At 41.1% G+C, this 23,705-nt stretch overlaps 1 protein-coding gene across 12 annotated transcripts in view; it reads left to right on the forward strand.

Annotated features, from left to right (window-relative positions):
• DENND1A (DENN domain containing 1A) overlaps positions 1-23,705 on the forward strand; it is a 240,738-nt gene that overhangs the window by 54,039 nt on the left and 162,994 nt on the right. For all 12 annotated transcript variants that reach the window (XM_077306060.1, XM_077306062.1, XM_077306051.1 and 9 more), the window contains exon 3: positions 3,107-3,150. In XM_077306060.1, the coding sequence (XP_077162175.1) occupies positions 3,107-3,150 (44 nt within the window). The remainder of the gene's footprint in view (positions 1-3,106; positions 3,151-23,705) is intronic.

Below are 23,705 nucleotides of genomic sequence, written 5' to 3' on the forward strand. Positions count from 1 at the left end.
GATCCACCCTGTTATGCTTGATTAACTTCTAGAACTCATTGCTACAAGATGTAGTGATTGCCACTAGTTTTAGATTACTTTACAAGAGGTTAGGCAAAGCATGAAGAATAGGTCCATAAATAATTATTAGCCATGATGACTTAAGAGAACCTTCATGTTTTAATGTTTACCTATGCCAGTTTTGGTTGGAGGGCAAGGAGAGGTTTGTGCTCCCTGTTTGTGAATCTTCTACTACATTTGGTTGGCTGTTGTGAGAAATAAGATGCAAGACTAGCTGAATATTTGGGGTCTGATTCAGTTGAGATCTGATGCTTGGTGTTGCTTTTCAAAGTACAAAAGAGGTTGTATGATTGTGGATTTTCAAAATGCAGGTACTTGAATAGTTGTGATCCTTGTATTCTGACTTTGAAATGTATTGTGCTGAATCTAGTTTAGGATAATTGACAAGAACTAAAATACATTTTGCCTATTCCATTATGGGCATAATTCATTCTTTTTTAATATAATTCCTTTGACATAGATTTAAAAGTGACGGGAAAAATGGACTGACTCTGAATATGGGAACATAAATTTATAGCTTGGAAGGAGTGTCTGCCTGGGGGCCTTTAGTTTATCCTTCACCTTTTTCCCAGGCTTCAGCTGAGAATAAAAGCAGGATTATTGGGAGGGGGAAAATACTACAATGCTAGAGGAAGTCAATAATGACTGAAGACAGAGTTGAATGTTAAATTATATTTTTCTAATGTGGATAGCCTTTCTGTGGAGGAAAGTAGGGAGAGCCTCGTGTAGATTGTCACATATGATGGTTCCATTGCAAGGACTTAATGTTTTCTCTTCTGTGGAAGTGCTTTCCATGTAGGCAAAGTGCCCTTTGAAGGAGTGGCACGTTAAATAAAAGAACAAGATGCTTCCTAAAAAGATTGCTAATAAAGCCCCTCTACCCGCTGGCTCCCGTACATTGGTTGCTTTCCTGAGAGTTTTTGGCAGTAATTTTTCACAATTTCATTTTAGACAAGAACTGTTTAATAAGGGGCCTCTACTTCATGGCAAATGTTCTCTGAGAAATCCAAGCACTATGATAGTTCCTTGAGTTCCTTGATGTGGTATGATAAGCTCTATTAGCAATGGTTGCTGGGCTGTCATCATGACCTGTGCCAGCTAGATGCTTGGAGAATGGGAAGTGTAATTTTGGCAAGTAGAATGGGGCAGTATTGCTTCTTCAGGGCACACTGGTTTGATGGCAGACACATTGCCTCACATCACTGGTTTTCTTCATGGGTTAAGAGTGAGGAAAAGCCATAGCTTGACAGTAAGACCACTTTAGAATTTGGAGTGCATGGTCCCAAACTTGTTGATTTCAGTCTGCCTAGGTGTGCCTGATACTTCATTGGTTCAAGTTCCTTGTTGGTCTTTCTGAAAACATCCCAGTCATAATAATTGCAGGATGCAATTAGATCTGTTAAAACACAATTTTAGTTAACCCTTTAGGATTCTCTTTGGCTATAGGAGGGGGGGTGCAAGACAGGCTGAAAATTTTGCTGGGGGCCAAGCTATACAGGATACACAAAGAATCTAACATTGTGATATTTTATTTTGTATGATGATTGAGTTGATTACAGTTTTTCTACGTGACTGTGTCTCCCTTCTTCTCTTTCCTCCTCCCCTCCCTTGTGCACGATAGAAGAACTCTAATCCAACTTCAGTCTTCATAGAAGACTTAATAACAGCTTCCTGCAGTCAGTTTCTTTTTGGTGTTCTTTTTTTGTTTTTAAGTGGTCTTACTGTACATTTAAATACTTTGTTGAAAGCAAGTACAATTTAGTGGAAACTCTGCATCTGGTAACAATTGAACCGTCCAATTAACCAATTTATTAGCAAAACAAACTTTGCCTGTGAGAGAGTTGGGGTAGGACAAGAGTGTGTGCATGTGTGTGTGTGTTTAAGAATAAAAGTATATGATGTATACATCGTAAAATTATTCTCTGCCCCACAAGCCTTAACTCTAGCAGAGGAGAGCAGTAATTGAGCAGTAAAGATTGTTTACAAATCCCCACTCCTTTCATAATGATCAAAACTTGTGGAAACATTTTTGAAAATGGAAAGCATCTGGTTAACAATACACCCAGCGCTGCAAGCCCAAAGAATTAAAAATGCTGACAATTGTATCAATGCGAGTTGGACAACAGGCAAAAATATGACAACTTCTTCACAAATTCCACGGCATCGTGTTTCTAATCTATTATTGTTGTAATTAAAAATTACACTAATAATACAGAGGCTGGCAATCTTGGAAACATTGTTAGGAAAAGCAGATGGTCGCCACAGAGTTGTTTTGAGATGGTTTGTCAGAGAAATGATTTTTGGTCTGGGTTTTGTGTGTTGCTGCTTCTGTTCTATTTAATACAATTATACTTATTCTGAGCTGCTGCTTCTCTAGCTGAACTGTCGTTGTTTGTCCTGAGCAATGAGGAAGAAAGGTACTTTTGTTTCTTGAGCTTTCTGGTGTGAAGAAGGTTAAATATTAGGGTTTACCAGTCCTGAAGTGGTTTAGGAATGCTTTAATTAGATGTTTTCAGCCAGTGAAATATGCATGTTTGGAACAACTGTTAAGGAGAGTCTCTTTTTCCGCTTCTCCTCCTCCATGCCTGAATCAGCTTTGAAAGACTTGTGATCAGGTCCCACAGAATGCTACTGTTGGGCTTTTCTTTACAAACCTTCAGTAGAAAGAAAGAAAAAAGTCTGTTCTTGCAGTTGGCTGAATGAGTTACCTGATTAAAAATAAGGAGTCCAAGCACGCTCAGGACGCTCTTCCCTTCCCATGCACGTAGCTGGCAATTTGCACCTGGTTAGGTTTTTTGAATTAGATAACAGCCTAAACTTAACAGTAGCATCAGGTCTCTCTAATTTCTTTTTTGTCTTTCTGGAAAGAGGGTAAAAGGAGAGCCTTGAGGAGTCCTTACTTCCTCTTATCAGCGTCTCAGCCTCAGCTGCCCTTCTTGGATCCCCTGCCAGGGCTGCTATCATCTTCTGATCAAATATTAATGTGTGATTCTCTGCTTGCTCACTAATCCAAAGCCAATTAATATTATCTGTCAATTATTTACAGATCCTGAGGTGCGGAGGCAATTCCCCGAAGACTACAGTGACCAGGTTTGGAATGCGTAATTAATTTTTTACATAATAAAATTCATTTCAGGGTTGTTCAACATAATATTGCTGTTATATTTTCTCTTTAAAACTCTAAATAAGAAAAAAACATTTGAAAGAAGAGGGAACTGTAATTGAAATATGATTTTTTTTTAAAATGTACATACAATATTTATGAATTTGCATGGAAAAAATTGAGATTTTTTTTTAGTTCTGCTAAACTTTCACAATTTAAGAGCCTATTCTGAGCAATCAGATTCATGACTTTCCCTTTAAAAATACAACCCCCCTCCCAAAGAAAATAACCTTTGAGGTGCTGCAGGCGGCATTTAGCTAAAGAATCCTCATTTCATTGTCTCAGTCGTATGAGTTTACTTGGATTAGCAATGTATTTTACGAAGTATTTTCAGGGTCTTACCAAATTTTGCAGAGTGATGGAATTTAAAAAAAATGAAGGTGGTGGGAATTTTTCAATTCGTGCACAGACTGAAGTGGAAAGTGAAAATACCCTATAATCCATGAGCTGATTGTGATAACTTGTGATAACTAAAAGCTTCTCCCTGTCTAAATGGCTGCATTCTCCTTTTACTGCATCTCATTAGAGGATGGCACTGGGCTGGTGGGAGGGAACCTTATTTTTGTATCCTTGGTGTAGTTAATACTCTTGCTGCTTGCCAGAGAAACTCCAGCTTTGAGAAGGAAGTAACTCTTGGTTGTTGCAAGTAAACTCTTGGTTGCAGCCTGATCTGTGGAAGAAACTTTTAATTGTTGTGTCCTTTAAAGAAAAAATAAATCCTCCTGGGGAGGCATTTCCAGAACATTAGGACAAAAAACAGCTCCAGTACCAGGTTTGAATTGCATTGTCATGAGAATGGTATTGCTTCTGATCCTTCTACTTTTCTTTTTAAATGTTTCTGTTATGCATAAGGCACAGCAGCATCTCTTGCCTGCCTGCAGAGTGTGTCTCAATGTGGGCCCTTCAGGGCACACAAACCTTGTCTTGTAGCAGTGTATTTGCTGGCTGGGACAATGGCTACCCTGATGGCCGCACTCCTGGTGCGCCTCTGTCATATTAATATTAATATTTTTTTTAAGCTTGGCTGGCTTTTGCTTCAGTTTTCACATTGACCCCTTTCCAGGACTTACAATGCAGAGTTGAGGTTGTGCAACAAAGCATCCTTTTGTAAATGAATGAATCCTCATTGCCATCTCGTGCCAATAATCTGTTAATAAATAGCTCCCTAAGTATACTCGGCAGCATTGGGCCACAGTGTTTGCTGAAAAAGCTGCTAGTCTATCATGTGAGATGTAGTCGGATTAAGAGTCCCTCTGAGCTGTTGCTGTCTCTCGTGTCTGTGATCTATGGATTATAGAACTGTCTCATACATAAAATATTTTTTCTTTTGTAAAACTACCAGCCCCCCCCCCAGAAAGAAATTTTTAACATGCAGTAAACCACCTCAGAAGAAATCAAGCCTGCAAGAGCTGAGACGCAAAGCTACAGAATGTTCCTTATGCCTTCACCCTTTGCTTTAAAAAAATACACAGAAAAGGATGGACAGGAGGGAGGAAAAAGTGCTAGAAAGGAATCGGACATCTCAAACTTAAAACAAACCACAAAACCTCACACATTTCAGTCATTGAGTTCCTTCTCCTTGTTGCCTTTTAAAAAGCTCTAAGAATGTAAACCATGCACTTAAGTGATGAGGAGTTTCCAGGCACTTTTACTTACAACACAAAGAATAGCCAGCATCCTTCTGAATATTGTTAATGCAGGGGAGAAAGTGAAAGGCAGCGGTTTTAAATCCTGATACAGATTCTTTCATTCACTTTACAATCTAAATATAGTGTGAATGATCTTGTGAGCATGTTGTGAGATTATCAGAGGACAAATTCAGACAAATGCCTTCTGGCTTGGTTAAGGTATGGAGGGAAAGGCTTCACTCAGATTTTAGGAAGCAATTTTCAGATGAGTGCTGCTTTTAGCATGCCTCTTTCTTATTGTACACAGCATGTGCAACTTGTGCACCAGACTTGTATGTGAATTGCAGTAAGTGTTGTTTCTTGCTGCCAAACCAGGACAATCTAAATCCATAAGGAATATTGTGAGTTAAGTCAACACAAGGCAAATCACTCATTAGTACAAAAACCCTCAAGTCTCTTTGCTCCCCCCTCCCAGCCCCTTCCCTGGTCTAAATTCTTGGCGCTTGTTTTTACATACACTGTGTTTCCCATGTAGGCAGCGCATCTGATCAGAGCCCCTTGCTGCTGCTGGATGTTTTATTCTGTGTGTTCTTTGTACCTTACAGTAAAAGAATCTGTCACAAATTATTGTGGCTCCCAGCTTTAGAAACCTGAGAAAAAAGGGAGGTTAGACTGACATCTGTGGCTGAATAATGATGGGCAGCCTTTTGGCTCCCCTTGAGCCACAAAGCTAGCATTGCCTTTAGAGAGGAAAAAGCAGTAAGAAGAAAGGGAGGAGGGATAAAAGGAGGGTTACAAATCTGTGGTCCCGGAGATGTATTACTGTTGGGCCAGTTGTCTGCGTGGCACGATAATCCGTTTTGATCTCCTGTCTTAATTGTCTGCTAAAGACAAATGGGCAGTAAAAGTTCATCAGTTTCATCTCTCTCTCTCTCTCTTTCTCTCACTCTTTTTTGCTTCTCATTTAGAGGCAGAATAAATGATCCGTCACTACAGAAGAACTCCTTTCTTTTCCAACATGGGTGGAAATGCGGACCCCAATACATTTTTATTAAAATATTTCTCCCTCATTATTTCAGCCCTCTCAGCTCTGATAGATCTCGCTGTTTCATGAAAAATGTAATCTGAAATGTAAATAAGGGGTTTGGTACAAAGGCAGGAAGTAATGAGCTGGCTAGCCACATTGCTGGAATCTTGATTGTAATTACCGGCCAAGGTGGACACCCCCACATCTACATTTCTCTCCCTGAAAGTTGCACAATGCTTTAAAAACAGCTGTAGTCCTTGGGATTTTATTTTTAAAATCATGTCAGTGTTCTTGAAATGACATATGTAAGAACCATGCACACGTTAATGATTTCTGCAAGTTCTTAAAAAAAGGAGGGACCTTTTTGAGGAACTTGTTTATAGTGACAGTGATTTTTAGAAATTTTTAGAAATTTGCTTGAACAAGTTCTGTTAATTTTACCTTTAATGTTCTTTTCTTTTTGTTTAGTTGTACATGAACACAATGGAGTGTCTATAAATTGTGTTTTTACCTGGGTTAATTTCTCTTTCTCCTTCTCCTTGTATTACGAGCTTTCTTACAATCATGTTATCAAAAGTTCTTTAACTTGGCAAGTCTTAATACATTATCGAAGTTGAAAATTATTTTCAGCCTCTCCTATTATTAGGAATATTTTGAGAAGCAATGTTATTACCTGTGAAAATAACGTTATTTTGCGGGGGAAGTAGCAGAATATAAATTTTGGGAGTGGCGTTTCTCAGAATATCTGTCAATGAAACTACAGCTAACCTAATATGCTTTAAAGATTGGAATTTATTGTGGTGTGATTTTTTCATGAAAGATGACTTATCTGCAAAATTCTACTCTTTATGGTGTATCTCCTTTTAAAATTGTATTGACATGATTCAGCCACATATAATCATGCTCAGTGTTTTGTTGACATCCCTTCTACTGAAATCAGGAAAAGTGCTTATGTTTTGCTCTGGCCCGAAACTGTTGCCCTGGTTGTGAAAGCTTATTTCACTGTGTTTCATTCTGCCAACATCAGCACACTATGTTTTGTACCAGGAGTTGAGAGGCTTTGAAGGACCCTGTGCGAAAGATGTTTGTATAGCAGTAGGGATCAGAGCAGTAGTGACCCATTAGAAGCGTTTCAACATTAGCTATATTCCCAATATGGAAAAGACCTGGAATTGTATTTTATTTGAATGAACATCCTACTATATTATTATAAGAGACACAAATGCAATTGGTAGCGATAGTTCCCTTTTCTTTCTCCTGCTGTACTTTTATTGGCAGGTGTTTTTTTTCTTTTTTGCAGAGACCTATTTATATGTTCCATCTGCTTCATAGTATATGGTGACAACCTGCCTACATGGATATAATTTGATGAACTAGAATACAAAGGCTGAGACATTGATTCAAAATGGGTATTTTGTGTTAATCTGCAGGTATTGTCCCTTCCCCCACGGTTCGGCAGGCGCAGGAACAGGGGCTGTAATGGAATTCTCCCTCTTTATACATTTATATAGAAACCATAAACATTTTACAGCCAAATTTATATAGAAACTAAGAGTCTTTCTTGTACAAACTCTCTAAGCCACGGTAGAAAAAGTGTGTGTGCTGGGAGGGGGGGGGGAGTTAAAAATCTTTCTTTGTTACCACATTAGGAACTATGACTTGGAGAATATTTATGTAGAACTGGCATCTGTGGTACCATGTGTACTGGAAGACTACCTTTTAAATAGAGAATACTGGTATGGACAACAGCACTTCCATGAGACAAGGTGAATTGGTGCTATGAAAAGCACTGAAAAGGGGCTTGTCCAAAGGAGTATGATCCACTGGGAAGTATTTCTGTGTGAATCCCATTGAAATGAACAGGGACAATGTGTAAGACCTTCATTTCATTAAGGCTTGTGCAGGAGAACATCATGGTGGACTGTGTCCCTTGTTAATTTCTGTACCACCGCTCCTAGGCCAGCTAGCCTGTGGTGGCTTATGACAACTACAAAATACAGTAAAAGTCAACAAAACATAGCATTACCCCCCCCCTCCACTCTCTCCAACCACCCTTCCCCAAATGTGTTTGTGTGAGGATGCTGTTTGAATATTCCTCCTTAGGCACAAAATGTATTTGGGAGCCTGAACTGGAATCTGAAACCTGCATTTCTTGTGTGCATTACATGTTTCTTCAGTGCAATGCATTCTTACCCACATGGTTTTGAAATATAAACAATTGTGATTTGAACCCACCATATTAGAGACCCACCAGTAAATCATTTATGGTAATCCAGCAATCAGCATCATTATGATTATAATAATTCATTTGCTTCAGGTTAGGAATATCCCATTGCATATTTAATAGACAAAGTTGAACTAATTTGTAAGTGTCAAACCAAGTTTGTAATCTTGTCTAATCTGAAGAGGGTTTGTAGGCTTACTACAGTAAAAAGAGTGGGGAGCATAAACTTCTGAGCACTGAACGTTTGGAGAAAGGTTGGGAATGAGGATTCTAGGTTATTTCAAGGAGGGACTTGTAATCACTGCTTTACAGCAGGGGTAGTCAACCTGTGGTCCCCCAGATGTCAATGGACTACAATTCCCATGAGCCCCTGCCAGGAAATGCTGGCAGGGGCTCATGGGAATTGTAGTCCATGGACGTCTGGAGGACCACAGGTTGACTACCCCTGCTTTACAGGATGCAAACTGAGATCCTGTGCAGAACTCTGAAGTCTTCCTTGGGAGGAGCTGAGTAGCCTGCTTATGTTATATTGGCGAATGGATGGATGGCAGGGCCAGTTTAAAGCAGCAAAGCCCCCCCGCCCCAAGGCTGCCACCTCGGGGTGATAGAAAATGTCAGACCACCTTGTGGTTGTTGCATGCAGTTGGTATTGAATAAAATACATTGCAAGGATGCAGGATGTGTGGAGAAGAACTTAATTCTCAGATTCCTTCTTGTATAATGAAGTCTCAGCATATCCCTCTTCCCCAGCCCAAAGGCTTAAGGTGTGTAATGGAGATTGTATCAGGGGCAGCAGGAGTGGTAGACTTTGGACTTTGGTGGGGCATTTGGTTGGCCATTGTGGGAAACAGGATGCTGGACTACATAAACTACTGATAGGATCCTACAGTGCTACTCCTGGGTACATAAGTCTAGCCATCAGAACATAATGCACAAAGGAAAGACAGAAGAACACAAGTTACCCTTTTATCTGTATAAAATCTCAACCAAGTCTCCAGCTTGGTCACATTTACTACTCAGTTGTTCCCTATTAAGACTTGTCAAAGTTGGCATCAATTCTTCTTCCCTCTCTTTCTCCCTTGTTGAGGAGTTGATTAATTAATCAGGCACTTTAATCCTGCCCTCTGCCTCCCATGAATGTCAGGGGCACCAGCTTTTTGGTGTAGTGGGTTGGTTTTGGTGTAGCCAGTTTGATGTAGTGGTTAGGACTTCTGATCTGGCATGCCAGGTTCAATTCTGTGCTCCCCCACATGCAACCAGCTGGGTGGCCTTGGGCTCGCCACGGCACTGATAAAACTGTTCTGACCGAGCAGTAATATCAGGGTTCTCTCAGCCTCACCCACCCCAAAGGGTGTCTGTTGTGGGGAGAGGAATGGGAAGGCGACTGTAAGCCGCTTTGAGCCTCCTTCAGGTAGGGAAAAGTGGCATATAAGAACCAACTCTTTGTCTCCTCTTCCTCCTCCCCCTCCTCCTCCTCCTCTAATAGGGAAAAGTCCTAGCTCTATATATCTTGATTAGGGAGAAGAGAGTATGAAACCCCCTAAAGCGCTGCTGACTTTTACAGGTTTTTCTTTGTGTGCATTAACACAGAAAATGTTTAGTTTGTTTCCATCATTGTAATCTGCCCATTGCATACCTGTTTTTTGTCTTAGTGTTCCACATTATACAAAACTACGAGAAAATTCTCAAGTTTGATCAAGCTAGTAGGAAAGAGGCCATGCCTATGTCTTACAGGCAGAGACTATCATTGTGGTAGACCTATCCTCTCCAGATTAAAGTGTTTTAATAAATCAGTGCTTTTGACTGTACCAATGTGGTGAATATTTTTTTGGGGGGAAATCTCTTAAACCTAATAACAGCCAGTTTGATTGTTTCAGTTCTGTTTTGAGAAAGAATGATTAGTTTTGTAAATTCTTGTCACACATCTGCTTACAGCAGGCAAATAACATTGACTGTTGACAGTTCTGGCCAAGGCTGTCATAAGTTTGGTAAAATTAGTTCGTGTTGAAGTGTGTATGTGTGTCTGGTGGTGGTGGTGGTGGGGGGGGGGGTTAACAGCCTTGAGGCTATTGTATGTAACTTGCTAAAATGCATGCGATAGCGTTTACATATATACATAGGAAAGAACATCTCAAAAGACTAATTAAGTCATTAAAACATAAAATATGGTTTAAATAGGTTGTGAATAAGTATTGGAATTCAACAAACCTGTGCAAATTGGCTACTTTTAGCAATAGTAAACTTTTTTTGGAGGGAGTTTGCAGGATTTCAGGCAAAGTTGTCACCTCGCAGATTTCTTCCAGCAGTGTTTGGTTTATAATTGATCTGCAAGATTTCAATTGATTTAAAGTTTGCTCCCTAATGAGTTAACTGGCTTATTCCCATGCAGTTCCCTGTATGGCATTCAATGAACAAGAATTTTATGAATTATACTTCTTCCTTGTTCACCTTTCAGGTTGAAATTTACTGTTGCTTTTTGTGGGGTGACAGTATTTGGATAAGGACTAACAAATTGAAACTTAATCCTGACAAAGCAGAGGTGTGGGGAAAGGTTTGACCCAAGATAGTGGACATTTCTTGTTCTGGATGAGGTCTAGCCTGGGAGTGCTTCTGAACCCAGTTCTCCTGTGGTGGCAGTGGTAGCCCAGGGATGCCTTTCACCAACTTTGACTGGGGAGCCAGTTACAGCCCATCTGTAGTGAGGGAGACCTTACCATTGTGGTAAGGTCTGCACTGTACTTTACGTGGGGCTAACTTTGAAGACTGTTAAGAAGTTACAGGTGGTACAGAAATCTGTAGCCAGAATGTTGACCAGAGTGGATTGTAGGAATCATGTCACAACAGTGGCTCCCACTTTTATTGTACACAACCTAGGCCAGGGGTAGTCAAACTGCGGCCCTCCAGATGTCCATGGACTACAATTCCCAGGAGCCCCTGCCAGCGAACGCTGGCAGGGGCTCCTGGGAATTATAGTCCATGGACATCTGGAGGGCTGCAGTTTGACTACCTCTGACCTAGGCTAACCCAATCGGGGGTGGGGGATCTTGCTAGTATAACTCCTTATCATTTTGTGTGATATGTTTATGGGTTTAAAAACAAACAAGATATCCCCTCTTCACAATGTAGGCAAAAGAGATTGTGGCTGCAGTATAAGTTGCCCAGGTGGCATTGAGTTAAGGCAGCTAGATTTTCTTGCTCCCTCAGGTGAATAATGTAAACTCAAGACATCAGTAAAACATGTTTTTTTTCCTGGTCTGCTTAAGCGGTTGTAGTGCTCTGGAAGAAGAAGCTGCAACCTAGGAGAGTTTTGTTAATTTACTGTTCCTTCGTTTGAAATGCTTTGCAATGTGGATCTAGCAGCTTTAAAACTGCTGTTTTATGCAAGCATTTTACTGCTGTAACTGTTAATGCTTTTTATGTGCTCAGTACAGTGGAAGCGACAGGATATACCATACTATAAGCCTCAATTTTCTCGACAGGAGCTCCACATTAACTACAGATCTGCAGCCACCCTTTCTTCAGCATTTATGGTACTTGTTATAATAAAGATGTTCTTCTTCCAGCAAGAGTAGAGGAAAGTGAAATGAATCTGTAAGATGTACATTCCTTATGATTACTATAGGACTGCTTGTCTGCCCTGGGGAAGCAGAAGAGGAAGAGGAGGATGGGTTTTCTGGATGCCATCCTTAAATTAGGGAAGTTTTGATAACTTAAGCACTGATCATTGATGTAGCATTTGAAACCTGACAGGCACTAATAGCTAATTTCATCCTCCCTGTGCCGTGTACAGCTCCAAAACTCTTCTGTAAATACAGTTACTCAAAAAGGTCACTTGAAAAGGAACTAAAGTACTAGTGGCACTATTTATGTACTTACTTACTAGTGGAAGCAGCCAATAAATCCTTATAAGCCGACTCTTCCCTCCGTATCTTTATAGGAGAAACAAGTTGGGCATGTATGATGGACAGCAATCCAGTGAGGTGTTATGCAAGAAAACTATATGTTATAAATATGTGCATGCAAAAATGATCAAGGACAAAAGCATAGTAAACTTGTATGTTCAATGATTGGAGGGCTAGCCTGGGAGGCAGGACCCTCAAGTTTCATCTGATGGCACTGGCTCATATTAGCCTTTGTTCAAAGCCAGTTCTTAAATTCCAAAAGACTTTTACTTGTACTAAATGTTAATAATGTGTAGAACTAAGTAGTAAGATTTCTGCAAAAACGGCACAATTCTTCATTGATAATTTCTAAGATAGTTCACCCTTTTATTTTGGTACTTTCTGATGATCATACAGATGCTGTGTTTCTGAAGATCTGTTTATCCAGTCAAGTCTCTAACATAAGAGAAAAACATGATTTGATATGAAGTCTGTCTGTACTCATCTCATCTCATCCCTTTCCTTTCCTTCTGTAATTTTCTGTATAAAATGGAGAAAATTAGTTTCTTTCATGATATTTCATTTGTTTCATTCCTGCTAGTCTTTAAGACATTACTCAATCATTGTCTATATAATTCAGCTTTGCATGCCCTGTGAAACTAAACAAGACTGGCAGGGCACAGGTGTCATCCAAGGGTGCATTCCACATGGTAGGGGCCACAACAGAAGACCCTTTCCCTCCTTACAGCTAGCCAAGCCAAACTGGGGCCAGGCACCTCCAGAGGCCCCTAGATAATGACCAAGGGAATGCAGGGGATTGTAACAAAAGAGGCACTCCCAGTCCATTAATGGCTTTGAAGACCCAATTCAAGGCCAACACCTTGAATTAGGTCTGGAGACTACTTAGTAGCCAGTGCAGCTGCTGCAGAATTGGAGCAATACAAGCTGACAATGATATTCCAGTCAGCAATCTGGCAGCTGCATTCTGAACTACCTGTAGTTTCCTAAGTGTTTTCAAAGGTAGCCCTATGTAAAGCAAATTGTACAATCTAGAGGTGACGTTGTGTGGATCAGTGTGACAAGATCTGACTCAGACAAGGAGCCAACTTACAGACCTGGCACAGGAGGAAAAATAGTGACTGCACTACCATGAACTCTTGTTTATCTAATGATAATGCAGACTCCAATCACAGCCTGAGGCTCTACCTAGTCTACAGCTGTTAACACTATTGAACCATCAATTGGACACTATCTGGAATACCTATTTTTATCCCCTCCCTTTTCTCCATGGAGCAGAGGGTAGCAGACCTGCTTCCCTGTCTTCACAACAATCTGGTGAAGTGGGTTGGACTGAGATTGATTTGCCAAAATGTGTAACAGAGGGAAGTTTTGAACTCGTAACTCACTTGTCCTTGCTAGACTCTGACATCGCTGTACCACTTGGCTTCCAGTGCTGTAACCTTTCCCTCTCCATATGATGAAGCTGAAGATTTTAGTAGTGGTTTTAAATAATTATTTTATGCAAGAGATATTTTAGTGGATTTCTGTTTGGGTTTGTTAGCTGACTGTGTATTTTATATTGAAAACTGTTGGTTTTAGAATGCACTTATATTCTGTGCTTGGTTTAGTTGTTGCCATGATTTTTATAAGTTTGCTCCATGTGTTTCAAAAAGTGATATGTAAATATTTTAATAAGTAAAATTAAAGTATGATAATTCAGCTCATGATAGCTCTGTTTTGTCAAGCCTGAAATGTTATGAAATGTAGACAGACTTCCATATTCTGGGTTTGGTATCTTCTTGGACTTGTAGCTGGATGTCTCAACTTTTTCATTTGTTGCAAGATGGTTCTGTAAGCTTCCCTGCCCCTTTGGTACCCTTGAGTTATGCTGCTCTTTCTTTCAGCCCTCTTTGCTAATTGAATCAACTACTCTGAGTGCAAAGGAAGAATTAAGATATTTACTCTCCCTTGACCTGTCGCTAGGCTTCCTTTTTCAGTTTGCCCCAGCCTTTGCTGCTCCAGCAATTACTCAATGTTTACATTTCAGTAATTCCCTGAGCCCACGAGTCTCTTCATGCAGGGTTTTGTATGTGCTACACGCATCCTTGCACACTTGGAGCGTCTTGTCTGGATTCTTGAACTGTGAAAGAAAGGAAGAAAACCCTGGCAAACTTTTAGGAAATGCAAGAACCAGAACAGTCACTCTCTATGAAAAGTTAGGGACATTCAGTCTCTTTAGCTCATTTTTCATGGCCGTTGTCCTTAAATACCTGCTTCATAGTTTGGAAAGGGTGTTTGTATGTGTGTTGAACTTGGGATGTAGTATAACCAGCTTAAAGCCCTTGCTATGGAAAGTTGCCTTAAAACCCAAAGGGGTAAGTGTTTTCACACTGCACTGCATAGTTATTACCCCCATCATTACAGCAGAATGCTTTTGTAAATAGGAGGCACATTTTTGAAACTTCCCAAGTTTCTTCCCTTTGCAACTTATGGCAAGAAAGGTCTGTAAGAACAGGATGCCTGCTTCTGTGGGGAGGGGTAGCCATCGTCATCGTCCTTGAACAAACGTTTAGCCATCCTTTGCAAAGCCTCACCGGTGTTTTGTTTGAATAACATGTCTAAACTATGTCATACAGGTTCCTTATTTTAGCGCTAAGACTTACAAAGGCTTCTTTTAGCTGCCTTTAATTTCTTACTTATGTATGGGAGATAGCCTGTGGCTGTGATATCTACTGTGGATCGGCAGTTGTTTGGGGATGAAAGAAGGCAGCAGCTGGAAACTGGGTAGCTACATCCAGCCGTCTACCTCGAGAAGGCCTTGATTTTCGAGTTTATCTAAACAAGCTCGACTAATCCCAACTATCTGGGGGGATCCACTGTCAAAACAAGCAGCACGGCCCTCAGGCAAACACAGCCATACAGAAATGAAGGCTGGGACTTGCAATACTCCAATGGCTGCCTATTGGAGGCCTTTTCTGTGTTTTTTTTTTCTGAGTAGAGGGTAGGAGAGTGGTAGAATTTGCATAATGCTTTTTATTGGGAACTTTTGGAAAGCTGACAGAGGTCCAGCTTATAACTCTCAGCCACAATGCAGAGTCTATAGGAGAATCCTTGAATGACCTAACCATATTGAAGGGGGGGGGGGGGAGAGAAATGAAAGCGCCGTAGTATAGCCAAGGGAGGCAGGGGGAGGGGGGATAGGGTAAGAGGGGGAAAGAGAAGGCCGCTGCATTGTCTAACATCTGCTCTCCTTCTCGTTAGTTTTGTTCTTTGCTATTCTATGTGGACTTTAGAGAAGCCGAAGACAGCCGAACACGGATCCTATAATCTTCCTTCTGAATATTTATGGCAGGAGCCAGCCTCTAAGCTGTCCTTTGCATCTCCCTTCCTCCCCCCCCCCCCCTTTCCAATTTTCATGCTTTCAAAGAAGGGCAACTTTTGAAAAGCTAAATAAATGTTTGTGGATGTTTATAAAACGATTTGCATACATTTGGATTTATTTGACAAAGATCATTCTTTTTTCTTCATTTTTTTTAAAAATGGAAAACTGTTTTTAAAGTTTGTGTTTATTGGCAGAAGTCCTGCCTAGGGAAAGCGGGATTGCTGATTAAGAGGATGTGCAATTGTGATTTTTGAGAGTCTGCCCTAGGAAATCAGAACATGCTTTTTTTGGGGGGGGGGTTGTTATTTTCCAGAAGCTGCTTCAAAAGAGTAAAATTCTACCATTGCTGGGCAAATGTAGTGCTCACTGGAAGCATTCTGAAGCTGTTTTAATGCAGGTTTGGAAACCAAATCCTACCCGTGGCAAGCTCTTTTTTCTCTCCTGTATATTGACTGCAGGAGGTGTGTGATTGTATATGTATTATACAAATGACTTTGAATTAAGTTAGCTGCTCAGTGAGCAGTTTTACATATTTTGTAGGTTCCGGATATGCAGATGCAATAGCTTTGAAGGGTGGATATCGAGCCCTCGACTGGATCGAAGGGAAGTTCATAACAAAAGTTAAACATAAGGCTTTCAATTATTCTTTCTGTATAATTTTTCTGCAGTGAGGTGGCGTCCCAGATACCCCAGCTTTCAGCTTAGCATGAATTAGAATCTTTAAAATTATTTAATCCTTCATTGGGGGTCTAAAATGTAAAAAAGGCTATTTAATTGGGAATGTTTTATTTGTGTTTATGTGGAAGCCGTCCTTCCCCTTTTCCTTTCTTTGCATGTGAATGCCATTAAAGCTGAAACCAGAACTATTTTTCTCTGGCACAGTTTTTTTTTCTTTTATCACATCTGCTAGGTCTGTGTCCCAGGAGGAACTGTGTAGAGCAGTGAATTCAACACAGACCCATTATCTCCTGCTTTTGCGTATGTTGTATAAGGAGCGAGACCTAAGGGAGGCTGGGAGCCACCTCCTGTGTAATGTCCAAGCTAGATTTGGAGGACTGATGTCCTTTGGGGAAGAATGAGTTGGAAGAAACAGGCACAATTAAGTTTAAAAAATTCAAGATTGATAATGAATGTTTTCCCCTCTGTCAAATATGAACAGTGAAAAGTTATACATCTGTGTACTTCGTTTGGATTTAAAACTTTAAAATTATAATATCTCTTGCTTTGCTTTCTAAACTAATCTCTAATATCTTTTTTGCTCTTTGAGGGTGAATGGCTGTTCTGAATAAGGAAACCTTTTCTCCTCTTCTGTTCAAAGCAAGAAGATACCTGTCTGCAAGCACTGTCTATCCAGTCTTTTCTGGTTGTTCACAGGGACTGACCTTTAAAAACAGAGAGGAAATGGACCAGCAACACAAAACACTGTAATGCTGTTTTAAAAACTATGTTTTTAATATGGCTTTAAAACAACGGGAACTAAGACTTGGTAGCTGCTATCACATATGCAAAAAACAACCATGTGGTGGGGTTTTCTTTAGTGTTGAATCCGTTTTCTCATTGACAGATTTTCCTTTAAGTCATTCCAAAGAGGCCTGAATTTGGCATTGGACTTGCTATGGGTAGTACACACTTTCCTACCAAATATATTCTGTGCTCTTGTCAAAGCTGGATGTCAGGTCTTCACTTCCTTCCCAAAACCAACCTATCTATACCCATAGAAGCAAGGAGTGTGTCCCATTTTTTCCCTTTGTCTATTGAAACTACTTTGGGTGAAGTTTCCGAGCCACTGCCTCAGTAGTTCTTTCGGTTCTTAAGTAGCACTTCTTGCTGCTGATTCTCTGTCGTTCCTTGGTGTAGATTTAGGATTCTCCTTATCATGGAATGGTTGCTGCCACCATGAGGACGACATAATTATCTCAGTTCTTTTGTAGTTTTCTGTCCCTCCTCCAGGTGTACACCTGCCTCTCATGCTTCAGGGCCAAACTAGACATTTCAGCATCCATGGGTCTCATCTGAAGCTGAACTCGGCCATTTAAAAATGCTAGCATGGTGGAATCAGGTAATTTTGTATGTGTGCCCCCCCCCCCGGGCCTTCTGAAGTGCCCAAACAAGGTCTGTTTCAGCACATTAAAAGATAGTCGTGGCGAATGACAAGATTGCCTGTTATCACCATATTGTGGGCATTTTTGAATGACCAACTTCAGCTTTAAAATGGCTTGAGAGTTAGCACCTGTGAACACTGTACTGTCTAGTTTGGCCGGCAGTGCTTGTGCAAGTTTTGAAGTTTGCCTGGAGATCCCTCCGAAAACTGCCAAGTAGGCAGTGAAGTTTGGAAGGGCCCACTTCATTGCTGCATCCCCAGATTGGAGGTTTTAGTTAACTGTTAAGGATGGCTCTTACTCCATTGAGTAAGAACCTATGTATCTAGTTAGATTCCCTCTCCTGTCATTAACAGTCTAGTACTAATAGTCAGTTTCTGAGTGTGGTGGTGCTTAAAGCTGCGTGTGTGTTGCCCCCATACAGAGCTAAGGGAAATTCATAAAGCTCTTGCTGCTTTAATTTGTGTGTGTGTGTGTGTGTGTTTAGAGGCTGAACTTTGGCACTAAAAACAGGCTCTTGGGCTAAGCTTAGGTAGTTATCCTGTAGGCTCTCTGTCTGTTGAACCTTCACCTATGGCTGTTGCTGTGCTGTCGGTCGGATGCAATACTCACCTCTTTGGACTTTAGCTTGCACTGGGAATTCGTATACTCTAAAGGGCTGTGCAAGAGATGTAGGGATAAGGGGGATCCATGAGCCCAGTAGCTGAGAATTTATCCCCAAGGGCCTTTTGTGAAACCCAAGCAAGTGCAAATGGCTGGAAGCAAACCCTGAACCTTTGGGTTTGGAGTTGCAGGCAGCTTCAATTTGGACTTGCTTTTCTGATTTATTCCCCCCCCCCCCTTTCCGGGCTTTTCTTTTCTTCTTCTCTGGCCTATGCCACCAGATATCATTCATTATTTATTTCTTGTTTGCCTGCCTATAAACTGTAAATGAGCTTTTGAGGCAAGGAGTTGCACATCTTCTACAGAATATATTGTGTCTGAACAGAACACAATTTGTGGTGCCTTGGTTAAAGGACTGGCCATAGATATAGCAAACTAGGGTTCAGTTTCCCCGCTGTGTTCTGAAACTCACTGGGTGATCCTTCTTGGGCAAGTCCCTTTCTCTTTATTTATTTATTTATTTATTTATTTAGATTTATATACCGCCCTCCCCGAAGGCTCAGGGCGGTTTACATTAAAACTAGTCAACTTTATCCATGGGATTTGTACAATTTTCAACCAGTACTCCGTGTAAAATAAAATGTTACCATTACCTGCCCAAAATCTTTGCGTGAAATGTGGTATTTTGCATCCCTCTTCAAGCATCTGTCTGAAATCAGTGTGGGGGGACAGCAATCCCTTTGTGGGCTACTCTGTGACACAAGGGGGTTGGATTGCTGTCTTTTCAGCTCAATTATTTTGAAAACTTTACTGCTGAAACCTAGCTTAATCAATGAGTGCTATGTTGTCTCCGATAAGTTACATGTTGGCTGGATCGATGAAGAGGGACTTTAGAAAACCCATAAGGGGGCTCATAATGTCAGCAGTGTTTTGATTATGTAAAGAATTGGACTGGGGGTGGGGTTGACTGGGGGAGGCAGGTGGCAAATGTCCTACAGCCAGTGGTGAGACAGCTCTCTTTGTAGTCTCCTGGGACCCAGTTCACGCCCCACACTTTAAATCTGGTGACTGGCTGGCGTAGATTCATGCAGTCTTTTTTTTTTTTAATGCTCATTAAAATGTTAAAAATCAAACTGCATATAAAAATGTGAAAACATAAACTTGGGGATTGATCCAGAAAACTGGCACACACTGCCCTTGGGAACCTTGGTGGCAGCTCCTGAGTAATTTGCATCTTCTCAGCTGTGTCCCCTGTCTTTGTGTCCCCCCCTACCCTGTTGGTGGGGAGAAATGGGGGGGGGGAAGCACAGAAGGCATGTACAGATTTTGTCACATTCAGACACAAGAGAATCCAGATCCCCCCCCCCACCAAGGCGCCTTGTCAGTGTCTTTGTCTGCCTGCTATAACAAAGCACAGTTAGCTTTATAAAAGGAGAGAATTATCTTAGAACAAGTTCATGCTTCCAAAGAGAGGTTTGTATTCCTGATCCCAAATGGTTATGGGGCTAGTGGAAGGAAGAAAACACACAGTAATAAAATGTGGCTTGTAGTGGGACTGTACCATTAAGACTGTTGAGGGAATAAGATGGTAGTGGGGGCAAATCCTTAGCTCTAGGAGAGAGTACAATGCACTGTTCTATTAAACTATTAATGCTGCTCCTTGCCCATGGAGTTGGGTGGCTGTGAGATCTTCTGGAACTCATAGATCTGCGTTGCCTGCACATGATGGATTTGGACCATAGTTAAACAAGGACGTAGAGTCGATATTCTGCTTCTGGAATGCTTGAGCAACTGCACTTGTCTTTTGTGATGATTTCTGATGTTTTGAAGCAGTTGATATGTCTCATCTTATGCAGTCTCCTTATTTTGTATGCCTTTGGCAAGTTACAAAGTTAAGCACATACACATTGGCAGAAAGACAACAGAAATAATGGTTCCATGGTACCTTAAATAAAATAAATAAATAATATATTATTTATTATTTTTTCATATTTTTAGCCTGCCCTTCCCTGGGGTGCTCAGGGTGGGTTATAACAGAAAAAAACAAATAAATTCAACATTTCATAACATTTAAGTATAAAATCTTAACATTAAATTACTTATCTAGACTCTAAAATATAAAATACAAAAATATAACTTTACAATAATGCAGAAAATGAGTCTGTTCACCCAGTTCTGCACCCTGTCTGAGGAGAAAGGCCAGGCAATGTATAAAAATGTCAATTTCTGAAAGTGTTTATTTGGTGGAATCAGGCAGGAAGGCCACCTATAATCAGATGTACCCTAAGGCCTCAGCCATAGGCCCAGTTGAACAACTCAGGGTCTTACAGGCCCTGTGGAACTGCTTAAGACCCTGCAGGACCCTGATCTCACCAGGTAGAGTAGAGGCCAATTTGATTTCTTTGGGGCCAGGAATCCTGAGCAGGTTTTGATCACTCAATCTTAGTGCTCTTTGGGGGATGCAGTGGCAGAGGTGATAGCCGAGTACTAGATTAAGACAAGACCTGAGTTCAAATTCTTACTTGGCCCTGGGTGACCCAGTCACACTCTTAGCCCAGCCTTCCCTCACAGTGTGAGGCTAAAACTGGAGAGGCATCTATGTATATCATCCTGAACTTCTTGGGGGAAGGCTGGGATAAAGATGTAGTGATGGTTCAGTAGATACAGTAGACCTCATGTGACACATTTTGTCCTGGGTGCAGCTTGCTTTGTTACAGAAAGATTACACTTAAAAATTAGTAAAATAGGAGGTACCGAATGTCATATCATGCTCCCTTTCACCAACTTAACCTTCATCATCACCAGCCCAAATAAAAAAGCAAATAAGTCTTGCGTTGCTATCAGATGTTCAATCTGAGGTGAGTGACCCGTGATAGAGTTCCAGTGATGTTCAAACATTAACAATTCTCTTTATGTGTTTGAAATTCTACCTGCATAGTTGCCACACAGGGTTTGATCTGAAAGTGTCATGGAACACAGCCTATAGCTGGTGGTGTAGCTCTTATGAATAGTGAGCTTTTCAAATGAAGAAATATCTCCTTTTGTTTATGCAGGGTTGATCTAATAATTCCCACTGTATACCCCATGGGTCAGACCGCACCTGGAATCCTGTGTGCAGTTCTGGAGGCCTCACTTCAAAAACGATGTGGACAAAATTGGGAGGGTGCAGAGGATAGGGGTGAGAATGATCCGGGGATGGGGAGCCAAACCCTGTGAGGAAAGGCTGAAGGACTTGGGAATGTTTAGCCTGGAGAAAAGGCTAAACATAATATTTGAAAGGTTGGCACTCAGAGAAGGGCACAGAGTGGTTCCTGTCAGCAGCAGAGGATAAGATCCACAGTAATGGGTTTAAACTACATGTAGATATCAGAAAAAAATTCTCACAGTAAGAGTAGTTCAGCAGTGGAATTGGCTGCCTAATGAGGTTTTGAGGTTTTCCTCACTGGTGGTCTTTAAGCAGTAACTGGACAGGTACTTACCATGGATGTTTTAGGCTGATCCTGCATTGGACAGGAAGATGGACTGTAATGGCCTTTATGGCTCCTTCCATGACTTTACTAGAGGCAAAGCCCATTCGTAAACCATGCTCTAGAAAGTGATATTGGTCAGGAGGGCTCCTGCAGAGAAGGCTGCTGCCTCCTCCCCCCTCCCCTCCAAGGAAATGGAGGGTGGAGGATAGGGAAATGTGTGGTGGTGGCTGGCTGTCATATTGCTCTGTGGTGAAGCAGGCTGAACTCCCCCCCCCCCAAGGAGATATAGGGCTGGGAAGAGTGCTTGGCCAACTGGGGAGTACAGGGTGACTTACCTGCAGTGGGGCAGACTCCTCTTCCACCCGTCTAACTGCTGAAAGTGACAGGAGGAGGAGAGGTACGACCTGCAATTGACCCTCAGTAGGAGAGTGCCCTATTGATATTGGGGGCATAACCCCAGTGAGGGCCAATCGGGTAGGGCATACCTCATCTGCATGCCACGCCAGCATTATCATGGGGATTGATGATTTTACATGCCTTCATAAGGCCAGCATTCTACTATTGCTGGTACTTGGCAGGTACAAAGAAGTGCCTTACTTTAGCAAGTATGAAGGAGTGTCTGTAGCTTTCAAATGCCATGTACTAGAATCAGAGTTGGAAGAGATCTCCAGGGTCATTAAGTCCAACCCCCTGCAGAATGCAGGAAATTCACAGCCACCTGCCTACCCACAGTGACCCCAAATTCCATGCCCAGATGATGCTTCTCCACCCCCCCCCCCAAAACAAAACAAAAAACAAATCGATTTCCTGGTCAGTCTGGCTTGGAAGAAATTTGTCTCCTGACCCCAAAGTGGTGATTAGCATTTCCCTGGGTATGCAAAGAAGGGCCACAAAATCTAATTCCTTCTGCCCACCCACCCACAATCTGCCTAAATTCACAGCATTTGTGTCAGATGGCTATCTAGTATCTGCTTAAAAACATGCAAAGGAGAAGAACCTATCACCTATTCCACTGAGGAACTGCTCTAGCTGTCAGGGACATATTCTGGATATTTAGTTGAAAATTATTATGAATTAATTTTAACTCATTAGTGCTGGTCCAACCCTCTGGGGCAACAGAAAACAACTCTGCTGCAACCTCTATATAGTTAGTTGTCTTATCACCTCTTAGTTGTCTTCTCTCCAGGCTAAACAGACTTAGCCCCCTCAACTTTACCTCATGTCTTGGTCTCCAAACTCCTCACTATGTTTGTTGCTGGAAAAGTGCCCCATCCTAGATAATGCCTCTTGTGTACGTGTGTGTGTGCCATTTCTGTCTTCTTGTCTATTTCTCTATATACTATAATCCTTAAAGTTAGGAAAGACCCGTCTCTGTTTTACTCCCTGACCTTTTATTGGTGTTGCAGGGGGAAGAAAAAAAAGGAAGGGAAGAGGTGGTACTGTGCAAAGCAATTGAGCTTGAAAGTATATGAAGCAAGGGAACATGCTCAATTGAATTGTGTAGGAGGACCATGTTCCTGCCAGGAGAGTCAATATGTTTTCTGCTCCATTGAATGGGTGATTAGATTGATGTGGTTTATTTGTTAAATGATGGAAGTGGTTTTAAAAATAAATGAAGCACGAAGCATCAATTCTGTTAGCACAGATAATTTATTATTACTGGCCTGGAAAGTGCTCCATTTGTAAATCGATCATTAATTTTATAATGTGAGGGATCGTTTGTTTAATGTTGTAATAGTTCAACTTAAAAAAAAAATAAAATAAGAGAGAGGGAAGGGGGGAAATCCTTCTTGGATATGTAAATGCAAATATGCTGATAAAGAGTTCTGGAGATGTTGTTGACAGACCGTGATAATAGTAAAAACTTCCAATTTAAATGGTAACTCCTTCCCCTGCAGCCATACAGGGGCTTTTTGTTAATTAAAAAAATCAGTCTGGACAGGTTTTTATTTTTTTATGGGTAGGGGCTGCCCTACTGACTTGACTTAACTTCTTGAACCATTTAACTAACAGGATCTTAGTCTCACTGATGTATTTTAAAGTCACTTTCAGGAGACAGAGTGTGCCATGCAGTTACCTTAAAAAGTTTCCTGCTTTTTAGTTCTGTGAATATAAGATGGGAACTTAAGCCCTTCTCCCAGTTTATGTTCTAAACAACCAAGCCTTTT

This window comes from Paroedura picta, chromosome 12 (genome assembly GCF_049243985.1).
Source record: "Paroedura picta isolate Pp20150507F chromosome 12, Ppicta_v3.0, whole genome shotgun sequence".
Classification (NCBI taxonomy): Eukaryota; Metazoa; Chordata; class Lepidosauria; order Squamata; family Gekkonidae; genus Paroedura; species Paroedura picta.